Source organism: Morone saxatilis, unplaced genomic scaffold (assembly GCF_004916995.1).
Source record: "Morone saxatilis isolate NCDOM2014 unplaced genomic scaffold, NCSU_SB_2.0 Contig6, whole genome shotgun sequence".
Classification (NCBI taxonomy): domain Eukaryota; kingdom Metazoa; phylum Chordata; class Actinopteri; family Moronidae; genus Morone; species Morone saxatilis.
The window spans coordinates 2,474,204-2,486,238 of record NW_023340206.1 but is presented as its reverse complement, the minus strand read 5'-3'; the positions used below and the strand labels follow the sequence as shown (position 1 = coordinate 2,486,238).

Here is a 12,035-nt window from a genome sequence, read left to right as displayed (position 1 = left end):
TATGAAAAAGAACAGGGGTGCTATTTCACACTCCAAATACCATTCAGTCTGGCCATGTTTTAGGCAATCGTGTCCTAAATAAACTGAGACAAGATGCATCAAGATCTGGGAGGTTAACCACCTCCGCTAAACAACGCACAAGCAGCATGCACTCACATTGATTATCACTAGTTGCTTTTAGAGATATACTATCCTTAGGGACATATTATTACCCATGTTCTTCTTACGCCATTAAAAAAAAACAAATAGACGAACAAGCATGAAACAATTAGGAAGTCTAAAAGCTTTTAAAGAAATAACGATGCTTTAAAAGCTTAAAAAGAGGCAAGATATCGCAGCGTTTGCACACTCCTCACCTCATTGCCGTGTGTGATGTAGATGACTTCATTAGCAGAGGTCCCGAAGACGCAGGCCTGTCGAACTGTGGCCAGCTCCTCAGTGCTCAGCAGAGAGAAGAGGGGCCACTTGCTGACGTCCACCATGGCTCCAGCGCAATTCAGCCTTCCTTGTCGGGGAGGAGGAGTCAGGGCTGCCGAGGGAGAGGAGGGAGGAAGAGGAGGGGGGTGACGAGGAGAAGGGAGGGCCTGAGGAGGAGAAGGAGGCGATGCTGGAGGAGGTGGGGAGCAAGGAGCAGAGTCATCCCTGCTGACACTTCAAACAAGGACAAGGATAGATGAGAGAGTTATTGGAACAACGGCAGAAAACAGACTGGGCTTCACAAGCTAGTGGAAGACGGATTGGACACATGCACTCAGAATGACATGCAAAAACATAATAGTGTTCTTAAATCATGAGCGAGAACCAGAGATTGAGGAAACAAACGTCTTCAACTTTAAGAGAAATCTAAAAAATGAAGCATGCAGTCAAAGCAGCACAGTTGATCTATTACAGCAAGGCTTTATTGTGCTTCATATATTTGCCTGCCCTTGAAATGGGCCAAATTCTACACAAAATCTGCCAATTCAAGTCATTCTGGCTTATAGCCAAATGTTTAATGTCCCATCCAGCGACTATGACTCATTACTTTGCTTAACCAAATCCGTTCTTTAATTCGGGATGTATAACAGGTTGGCTTAACCCCTCTGGACTCATATAACTCTATATGTTTGACCAAATTGCAGCGTATTGCCCATCCAGTAAGTGATGGGCAATCATTAACAGTTTTGTTGGAATAAAGGCTACTAGTTGTGTTATAAGGATAACCAAATTCCAGATGTACTAAGGTGGCTCTGAACGATTAAGAAAAGCTGTTGAGTCGTCTATAGTTACAGTTAAATGTGTCCTGTAGCTGAGAAGCAGGGGAACTTTTAAAATGCTCAATTATTGAGTGGAGTTCGGCGTCGCGTCCTCTACATCTGAGCTACCCAAAGCACATCGAGCAACACTGTCAACGAGCTAAGAACAAACAAAAACTGCGACCCCCCTTTTATGCCAGTTGTGAATTTGTTTGGCATTTTAGCCATTTATGAAGGCACCACAGAAGCTAACCGAAGCATATGGTAAACGAGAGAAGCTAGTAGCTTAGTTAAGCGCTTTCCTGTGCTCTTCCTACCTAAAGCATCGCTCCATGACAACGAGTCAACTGAGAAAGGACAGACAGAGAGACAGACAGCGACATTAAATTACAATATACTACCAGTAAAACACCCATGTCTACAATATGTATGTACTGTAATGGTGTAGAGTTACCCGACTGAAAGCGTTTGCCCGGCGGTTGTTGTCAACAGTGCAGCTGCCTGATTAAACTGCGTCCTGTATGGCCGGTTCCTCTTCTTCGTCTCCTGTGTTTCAGGCAGAGCAGGGGATGCGTTGGCGTATTGCTGCCCCCCTCCGGTCATTAGTTAACAACTGCTCTAAAGTGTAATCAGAGGTTTTAAACTTTAAAAAAAAAGTTAAGAACTTAGGCTTGTATTTTGTCCAGTATTTTTTGTCAGAATCACTTATAATTTAGGATTATCAGGAAAAAGGGACATCAGATTTGTTATTATTTCCAACTATTTTATTTTGAGATGGTTAAAGTCAAGGCAACTTTATATCGCACATGCTTCTTTTCGCATTTCTAATTATTTAAAATAAGGGAACCTGTCTGATAAATCTGACCAAGCTGGTTGTAGGGTCAGGGTTTAGCTCTCCTTTCCGTCACTGTCATGAAACAACAGTGCCGAAAAACAAAAATTCTATTTTGAATCCATTTCTTATCTTCTGTCTATATTGCCCTCTCCAAATGCACTTTTTTTTGTGTGCAAACCTTGAGATGATCATCCCACATATTTAAGATTATATATTTTGTTGGCACCTTAATACCAAGGGAGCACCTGATTCAAATATCAAGAAAACAGTGTCAAATGTTGACCCACCTCCAACCAGTTTCCAAAAACATTTTTTTTTTAATGATTCCTTTTGCTATGGTGAATTTCATTCCTTTTACAAGCAGAAGCACGTTGATTTTGTTTTATTAAATATTTAAAACACACTAATTTGAGCTCTCATCTGGTTTTGTTGCATATTGTTAAGTTACTTGATTAATGTCACTGGTAAATTGTAAACGCATATAAATCCTGCAGTGCAGAATCCACCTCCCCGTGTACTTGTAGTTCTTCTTGACAACCAGCAGGTGGAGTACTGCCACATAGATCTGGGCACATAGGTTTGATGTGCTGCATCATTTTGGGATGCCTTTAGAGTGATACAGTGTCAAAACATTTGAGTTTAAGCTTTCAGGTTTAAATATGTTATGATGTTATAAAATGTTGGTTAAAATGGTTTGCAAACATGGGACTTTACTGAAAACAGTATTTATTAAATAATTCTGGAGATTAGATTGTCAATCTAATAAATCTCTGGCTGACCATCAATAGCTGCTTTTCTAGTTCACATGAGGTAAACGCGCTGAGTCAAAGCTTTCTACTGCTAAATTCTGCAATATTCTGAGTGGAAGGATTTCATCCATTCTTAAGGAAAGGGAGCCAATCAGAATCAAGTCCAAATATCCAAATACATTTATCTTGGTTTGATGTGAATCATCTTTTCTGGCATTTGATAACATGTTTTGTACCACAGGGAATCAGATTAAATGTGAAGGCTTACAAATCAGGATAATCATTTCTAATTTGGGTTCCGCTTTCGTCCCGCAGCACTGGTGTTTCAGTCTCTTCTCTGTGGCTTAGAGGGCAGTTATATGATATTCCCTGGATACAAGCCATGTTGTGCTTTTCTCTCAAAGCTGCAACCAACTGATCAATACAGCAGCAGGCTTAGTGCTAACCCAGTTCTCAATACCCTGGTGTCCACTACATGCTCTCACAGGCATTCAGAGTATTACATTGAGAGCTCTTTAGATTCAGTGTTTTAGGTGTAAACTAAGAGCTGGAGCTTAGGGACATCAAATATTGGACATAGTTACACAAACAGGGAAAGAAGTATGGCATGAGATATAAGTTAAATTTATTTACTCATCTTAACAATTTTAACTAATAATCAAAGTGAAATTACCATAGCTCTGAAGTCAGTTACAATAATATACACAACAATACATCAGTTTAAAACTAGAATTAACCATAAGTGGAACTAAACGAATATGTGGCATTATCAGACTGACAAACATTAAGAGATAACATGCCTCAGACTTATTTGACAAGCAAACGGGAACACAGGTCTAGTTGGTGGCAGAGAAAACAGAGCATTGACTTCTTCTCCTAATTATCAGAACACTGATTCAGGGCAGATTGAGTTCACCTGTTGACTCCAGACAGCACAGGTGTGCCCCGTTGCTCCTCCCAGAGCTCAACAGGGTCTTGCTGACATGGAAGACTTTCAACACAGTGTGAGCACTGCATGACATAAAAAGAAGTACCGCCTAGAGACACCCAAGCTTCTTTAATTAAATCCAGGGGAAAACACTTTACACTGTTAAATTGGTACCAAAAACTTTGCCTAATTAAAAAAATCTCTTACCATGAGGAATATAATTTAACTTTGTTGACTTGTGGAATAATGACAGTGAAACTCTTTTGGATATAAATCCTGGTTTCCTGGCATAAATTGTCCATAATCTAGTACTTGGCGATAATGTTCATAGGGCTGTAGCCAGGATTTTTGAAACACAGAGGACTCCCAAACGCCTCCCCTGAAGAAATAAAACAGATATCACAAGAAATGTTTAAATATTCTTCAGGCTTAGCTGTTCAATTTTACTTTCTGCAGTTTTATTTAAATGGAGCAGTTCTCAATACAACTAAACACGTATAAATTCTGTCTCATTGTCTCATTTCCAAGCAGAAAAACCTTCAAAGCCCTCTCATGGCCAGGAATAAAATTATTGTAGAAAAACACCTAATGAAAAACTTGCTGAAGCATAAATATGTATTCACTTTTACTGTTGAATGTAAACTCCTCAATGTTGCTAAAATCTGAATTCCCTGAAGAAATATAGAGGGCAGTGTCCTCAGTTTTAGCTTTATGGGGCCAACGTACCTAAGGTATCTCCAGGTCATTTTTATAGGGATGTTATGGGGAAACTGCCACTATTACTCACAGGTTAAAAATGTCCTGTTCCTACAAAATAAATCAGACTTCAAATACAACCGGCTCTACATTACATCCTGTAAAAAAATTTCTGTTGGAAGAGAAGCGACAGGTTACATTTAAAAAAAGAAACAAAAGGGGCCAAAGGTGGTTTTCAAGGGCCCTGAACTTTTGCTACGCCACTGCAATCAGATACAAATGGGTTGAGAAGCTTTGGAGCCTTTCTCATGTAAGTTATATCTGTATCGAAATTAAATGTCACCTCTTTTCTACTTCACTGTCAGATTTTAGTCTTTTGCTCCCTCCTTTTTCCATTCCTCTTGTATTTCTCTTCTTCTTCCTCCCAAATCTTCTTTCCCTGCACCCTCCCTCCTTTAATTTTCCCCCTTCCTCTCCCTTTCCTAGCAGTATTTGCTCTGCGTGACAAACACACGTGCAGCTGTGACTGTGTGCTTTCGGAGCTGGAGCAGCTCCCTCTGCACACAGATGATATTTTGCCCCATGTGATGACAGCAATTCCGTGCTGCAGCCTTGAGCTCCTGAAAACAATACAAGTCGTGAACAGAGTGTGAAAAAAAAAATATCTGCCAGGCGTCACTCATCCTCCAGTAATGACTATGTGTGTGTATCTGTGTGTGCGGTCCTTGTTGTGATCCAAATGTCACAATACACAAGACTAGATGAGCAGGAGACGTGGCTGTTTGTGAGGACCATTATCCTGGACTCATTTGCCGACACTGCAATGCAGCTGAGAGTGATGTCTGTTCAGGGAGTTCGGTGTTTGTCTGTAATTGGTCATTAGTGTCACTGCAGAATTTAAATGTGTGTGACAACATAAAAAATGCAAATATCTTGGGCTGAAATTCACACAGTTGTATTTGGCTGTTTAGTTCCAGGTGAACTACCGTTGTCAGATTAACTGCGATAGCTTGATATGACCACTGTGAACAAAAGAGACTGTGGTGGATGCAGCTTGTTTCTCAAAACTAAAACCATATTTCTCATAGACCTTTAGTGTACAGAGGATGTAATGGCTTATCAAACCACCCGCTCTTCATCATATTTAGCTTTATTGAGGAGGATAAAGCTGGAAGTGATTTTTTCCATTAATCTTTCACTCTTTTCATCATCTGCACAGACAAAACCGCACCTGATCTCTTTCCAGTTTGTGCCATGAAGCGATCCATCAGATTTCCTGGCAAGTCTGATCAGTGGCATACAATTAGAGTATGATGAGAATAAGATGCAACATAAAAAAAGGTACATGTTGCTGCTTTACAACAAGAACATACAGTAGCAACATCGGACCTTATCCTAGACTGTAAAGAGAGTCTGCTATTTACAAATATATATACATATATATTATATAGGGTTTTAATTGAAATTATATTACAAGAAAATCTGGTTGGTTTTGGTTGTAAAAACAAATAGTATTTGAACAAAGTGCCAACCTACAGTACAAGAGTACTGACATCTTTTGTAATAATTGATTAATTGATTAATCACCTGAAATGAAAAGTCAATGTTTTGAGCTGTTTTTATCTACAGAGGGAGCAGGTCCTCTTCTATGGAGGCCACCATGTTTCTACAGTAGCCCAGAATGGCCAAACCAGGCAGAAAAGCCTAACCAGCCTCAGTCCTACCTACATGCAACACATCTGCATCATGTTATTGTAAGCTGTTACCTTTTTATTTATTGTTCATGACAAATAAACTACAACAAAATACAGTAAAAATGTTTTTACATGACTAGTTGTGACTCTGACTATAGTGTGAACATACAGTTGTGGTTCTAGGACACTGTAGCTCGCCACCATTTCTCCTGATAATATAAATCAATGCTCTTGTTGAGAGTAAACGGCTTCTTCATGTGTTGAATTTCCTTCTTAAGTTCCCAGGTCCACACTTTCATTTCTGTCGGCTCAGAGAGAGTTTATTATACTGCAAACATCAAAGACACTTTATACATAAAAGTCTCCCCCCTTCCCTCAGTAGGACTGCTGTTGTGGGTTCATACATTGATGGACAGGCAAATGAGCCACAATCCTATTTAGAGAAGGATGGTGTGTTTTAAAAAGCCTTTCAAAATGGCCGTTTTCAAAAAAAGGCCATGACTTTGTACAAATCTTTTTCTCTGTAAAATGTACAGATTTTTGTGTGTTTGGTGATTTATGTCTGCAAAGTAGTGACGTCAGTTTGTTGCTCCCCGTTGTGGTTTTTGTTTGCTGAATCGGTCTGAAATGTCACTGACACCCGGGGACCTCACATGCGTGTGAACAGGGTAATTAAGCTTTCCTCTGATAAGCGCGGGAAGCGTGTGTGTGTGTATGTGTGTGTGTGTGTGTGTGTGTGTGTGTTGAGTTTGATCAGCCTGTGTGGATTCAGCACCGTGGACAGCGACAGCTCGCTCACTGCAGCATTTTCAGCCTCAACCCGCTACGAGTGCACCAGTCTGGCCTTTCATCTTCCCTGTGGGCTTTTCAGTATACATTACATTACACAGCACTTAATGCAACCAAACTCCAGTCTAATAATTGAATAAATTGTTGTGACCGTTCTTCAACCACGAAGGAGCGAAGGAAACAAGCACTTCTGAGGGATGACTCCATTTATATTAAGTGTTGACTGGTAGACCATAATGTGCCAGCCGAACTCTCTGGAAGACCCCAGTGATACAGGGGAGTCAAGCAACAGGTGTGTACATTTGCCGATAGGAGAGGCGGCATTAAACCGACTGGTTTTTGCACGGAGTTTGGAGTAGCGCCTGTCAGGGAGGGTGCGCTAGTAACACAGCAGTGAAGGGAGACAAAGATTGGTGGTCTCGTTCCCGTATCACTGACTGCAACTCGCCGCCCCCTCCCCAAATGTTGCCGGTTACGGTTCATATCCAGTCAGACCAGAGACTGACGGTGTGGGAACCACATGTCTACGTAACTGCATCAAGCTGCACAGGCAAACCGGAAGCATTCCCTTCAGAACAAAAGTCGGAGGGTAAAGCAGACTGTAGTCAAGAAAAAGAGCTAAAACAAAGTTGCTTACACAAAAAAGTGTGAATTGTTTTGCAGGTACACATAAGATAAGAATGTCATACTTGTGCATACTTGCCTGAAGATTTTGTAATATTTCCATGCCAACTGACAATCAAATTGAATTGTACTTTGTGGGGTCTATTCCTTTTATTTCATTACTGAAACACTTGTTTTGTCCCGAAAATGTAAGTTAATAAACATAGATAACTAATAAGGAAATGTAATCTGGGAGGAAAGTGCATATAACACCACTGTTATACACCCCAGCCTACTTTTCTATACTACAACCACCATATTATTCTGTGATTAGAAGTTTTAATACATTTTTTTATTTAAGGTTACTTCAAATCTTTAATATTTATTTGCTGTATTGCCCTTTTATAGCCAACATTCATGAGAATGCTCTTTTAATAAATTAACATGTTGTAAGAAAAAATATACTATGCTGTTAGAAAAAAAAACCATATTATATAAAATATAAGAAAATACTGTCCTATATGGGAAAAAGAGAGCGGTAGTATCGTCACACATACAAGAAAGGGTGCCCAATTAACGTTTTAATAGTCCGGTATTTTTATTTTGAAAGTGCCAACCGGAACAGGGGTTGTGTTTAATTGCTCCCACTTTGTTGCTGGTTGGGTATAGATAGTCGGTGCACCTCCTCGCGCCCCACCGGCCGTCGGTCGTCTCGAGCGCTGCTGAGGAAGAAGAGGCTGAAGCACCAGAGGAGAGAGAGAGAGAGAGGACCACGAGTCGCTCTCCCTCTTCTTCCACTTCTTCTCCACCTAGTTTCTGGAGTGGTGGAGGCGGCAGAGCCACAGTCCAGCAGCTTCTTTCCATCAGCAAGGTGAGGAAGAGGAAGAGGAGGAGGAGGAGAGAGGAGACAGAGAGACAGGGAAGACAGACAGCAGCGGCAGCAGTATCTTGGCGCATTGGAGCTTATGGATTATTGAGAAGTGGAGGCCGAAACGCGGATCAAATATTCATAAGGACTTTTGAAAGAGAAAAGCACAGAGTGGGATAGTGCACAGATTCCCTGCAGTGATTCACCTGCCCGGTCCAGCGCTGACCGGAGACCGGAGACCGGAGAACCGGCGCTGTCTGCTGGGAAAGAGAAGGATTCTGCATCTAGCGCGCGTGTGTGTGAGTGTGTCTGAGTGAGTGTGTGTGTTTGGAAAGGAGCCCCCTGCTGCAGTACTTGGCCTGCTGTACCTTCGGGTACAAGGGATGCCACCGACTTTTCTGACGGACCACCCGGTATCCGCACCCCTCCCCTCCTCCTCTCCTCCTCCTCCTCCCCTCCCGGGCGGACGGACGCACCGACCCTGCGATCCCCACTAATAGGCAATGGTTTTTTGTGCAGAAGCCGACAGCTGCCGCGAACCGCCGACTTCACGCTAGCGCCGCGCATGCCTGTCTCCCGCTGCCGCTCTCTCCCCGGCCGCGCGCGGCAGACGACGCCATTTGAAGAGGAGCGCTCGGGGGCTTTTGACCGCCGGCGGCGGCCGGGCGGCAGCAGCAGCGACCCATCCTCCGCCGCTGAAGACCACCGGCCGCTGGGGCAGCCGGAGGCGGAGACCGCGGAGAAAAGCGCCGCAGCGGTTGCTCTTTTGGCCGCACGGGGACGACGTCGACGCGGAATACGTGCCGGCTGCTGGTCTCTGGGCTTCTGGAGGAAGCGGGCGAGAAACCGGGCGACGAGCGGGCTTCTGCTCTTATTCTTGTCTATGGTGCAGATTGGGGGCCAAAGCACCGCCGAACTGAGCCCAACAGCTGGCCGCTCTGCTGGGCATGCAAACGGGGGGGCGGATCAGCCCCATGCGGTGGGTGAATTTTAGGCTGCCGCATCGGAGCGCCTCTCGTCCCGACTCCTCTTCCTCCACCTCTTCCTCCTCCTCCCCCGTCTCTGGCCAAATCCATGCGGTTTATTTGGAACACATTTTCAGCCCAAAGGATCGCATATGCTGCAGTGTCTTTGTGGCAGGAGCCTCAAGAAAAACAAGAACCCAACTGGTGAGTTTGTTGTGTGTGTGTGTTTCTTCTTTCTGTGTGTGTGTGTTGTGTGTTGTGGGTACTGTACGTGCGGTGTGGGTATCATAGTGAAAGACTTTGTTGCGTGTTTGTGCGTACGCGCAGGAGTGTGGTGTGTGTGTGCGTGCGTGTATTCGCTCCGAGACTGCACTGCTTGCTGGTGTTTCTCTGCAATCCGCAGTTGTGCAGCAAGTGAGTGCACTACAGGGAGGGGGAGGGAGGAGAGGGGGTCTGATTGGGGGAAGAGGAGGAGAGGGGGAGAGAGGGAGAGAGAGAGAGGAGAGAGAGAAAGAGAGAGAAGGTGATAACTTATTAGCACAGAAACTGACTACAGTGGCAGTGCGTGAGAAAAAGGAGTGTGTGCGTGCTTGAGCGTGGCAGAGATGCTGCAGAAAATCAAGTGTAATGCAGCATGCAGACCCGTTCAGGCTCCAGTAACCTGCATGATTAAACAGCACATGGCCTTATTTAGACTTCCATTGTGGATATCCAGTGCATAAGGTGGAATAGTAGAGTGTGTGTTTTTCTACTGGCTGCAGACGTTTGAACACAAACATCTCTCCTCCTCCTGAGATCGAAGACTGAAATGTGATGCTGCGAGCTCAGAGCATCCAGGAGGACTGACTTTACAACTGCAACTTTTTCATTCCAGTGAGCTGTTAATTATGTCCAGCATCATGCTTGGTTCACTCACAGGCAACATGTCCATCTTCCAAAGTTGGATTTGGTGACATATGTGAAGATGTAACTTCAGAGATCAGGGCTGGGACGCCCGTCTGTCACAGTCTGTGGCTGTGTTCATCAACAGGGTGCAGGGATGATTTAATTAAGAGTGAAATTCAGTTTAATTCACCAGCAGCTCTTTTTTGATTCTATTAGTCATGCTCTCCAGAGGGTACAGGACACATTTAGATTTGCTAAAAGCTCTGACCAAACGGAGTGATTTGCTTTGTTTTCCCCCTCCGCTTTGGGTGAGGGCAGGACAGAGATTGACACTGGCACTGCAACAGGAAGTGGACGTTGTTGATATCTATTGGCATATTGACAGAGCATCACAGAGCTGGCTTTTGTATCCTCAGCGCAGTGTTTAGAGGGCAGCAGCAGGTCCCACGGGGGAACTTTATAGAGTCCGATCAGATCTCATGTGTTTATGAACAAATGAAAGGCAAACTACCTGTCACAGCCTTTTGTTATCGCAGAGTTTGGAATTATAAGCTGCTGCTATCTGACTGTGGTTGTGTGGTGTTTCTGTATTTAAGAGGAAGCCCCACAGCAAATCACATGAACAAAAAGTTAAATTACAGTTACATTTACAAAAAGTAATCAGTATTATTTGTAATACTTGTCTATTAATTAATTGTCAATCAACAAGAAAGTCATCTGTTGATAATAGCTTACTTGTTTAAGTTGTAATTCAAAAACGTCCAGCTTTTTTGATCCGTTGTTAAACCTTTTCATCACTTTTTCATCACTTTGGGCTTTGTTAAGTTGTGATGGCCATATGTCATTATTTTTTACACTTTATAGACTGATTAAAAAACTGATAGATAGACTGATCGATAATGACAGTAACTGTTGTTGCAGCCCTAATATGAAGAGTGCCGTCCTTACCGAAATCATAATAATCTATAGAAATTAACCTTCAAATTGCCTACAAATGGGATTTATAGTTATAAAAATGCAAATGTGTAGCTACAAAAAGTGCCATTAATGTTACGTTTAGCTTGTTTTTAAGGCGGTATGAACCTGAAGGAGATAAAATTTACAGGCAGGTTAGTCTGCAGTTGGTAGTTATTCTGTGTCCTGCTCAAGGGCACAGATTTATCTGCTACACAGGTGTTTTTCTCTCCTCTTTTTTAATCTTTGACCCAACCAAGCTAACATTTTCTTTGCTGCAAACAATCGTGAATTTTAAAAGAACACTGGTGTCTGGGACATTAGCCAGAGGTTTCTAAAGCACCATTTAAAAAATTGCTTTTGGGTTGCGCTGGCGGTGCCCTCTTGTTTGAAGCCAAAAAGCATATGTTGGCAAAAGGTGGAAGGCCCGGGTGGTGCTGAGCAGGGACCTGCAAGTGACAACCAACATATAAGCTGAGACACCTGCCAATCAAGCAACCACACCCAAAACAGAACTCTTAATAAAACCTAAAATGAGGAAAAGTGCTGAATAAGTCGAGAGTTTAGACAAAAAAGTTTTTAAGAAAGTTTAAGATCCCCACCAGTATATCCCCATGTATAAAGTAAATAAATATACAAATAGTTGGAACAATAATGTGTGTCTGATATGTTTTTTCCACATTAAAATGCTTAAAAACTCATCTACTCCTTCTAACTCATTGAAAATTCCACAATCCTTCTCCAGTCCATTCTCAGTGTATGTGCACTGGTGCACTTGTATAAGTTGCATACTGGACCAGAATTGACTTCCAGACTACTTGTGATGTCACAAAT

General features: G+C 42.8%; 1 protein-coding gene across 3 annotated transcripts in view; it reads right to left on the bottom strand.

Annotated features, from left to right (window-relative positions):
• Positions 1–1,787, bottom strand: part of LOC118340049 (RCC1 and BTB domain-containing protein 1-like) — a 9,842-nt gene extending 8,055 nt beyond the window's left edge. Inside the window, exons 1-3 of one of the 3 annotated variants that reach the window (XM_035677896.1) lie at positions 1,690–1,768; positions 1,553–1,582; positions 357–651 (exon numbers count right to left, since the gene is read on the bottom strand). In XM_035677896.1, the coding sequence (XP_035533789.1) occupies positions 357–651; positions 1,553–1,569 (312 nt within the window). In that variant the 5' untranslated portion in view covers positions 1,570–1,582; positions 1,690–1,768. Of the gene's footprint in view, positions 1–356; positions 652–1,552; positions 1,583–1,689 lie in introns of those variants that run through there. The other 2 variants (XM_035677898.1, XM_035677897.1) reach the window with 2 other exon arrangements.
• Between the last annotated feature and the right edge of the window lie 10,248 nt (positions 1,788–12,035).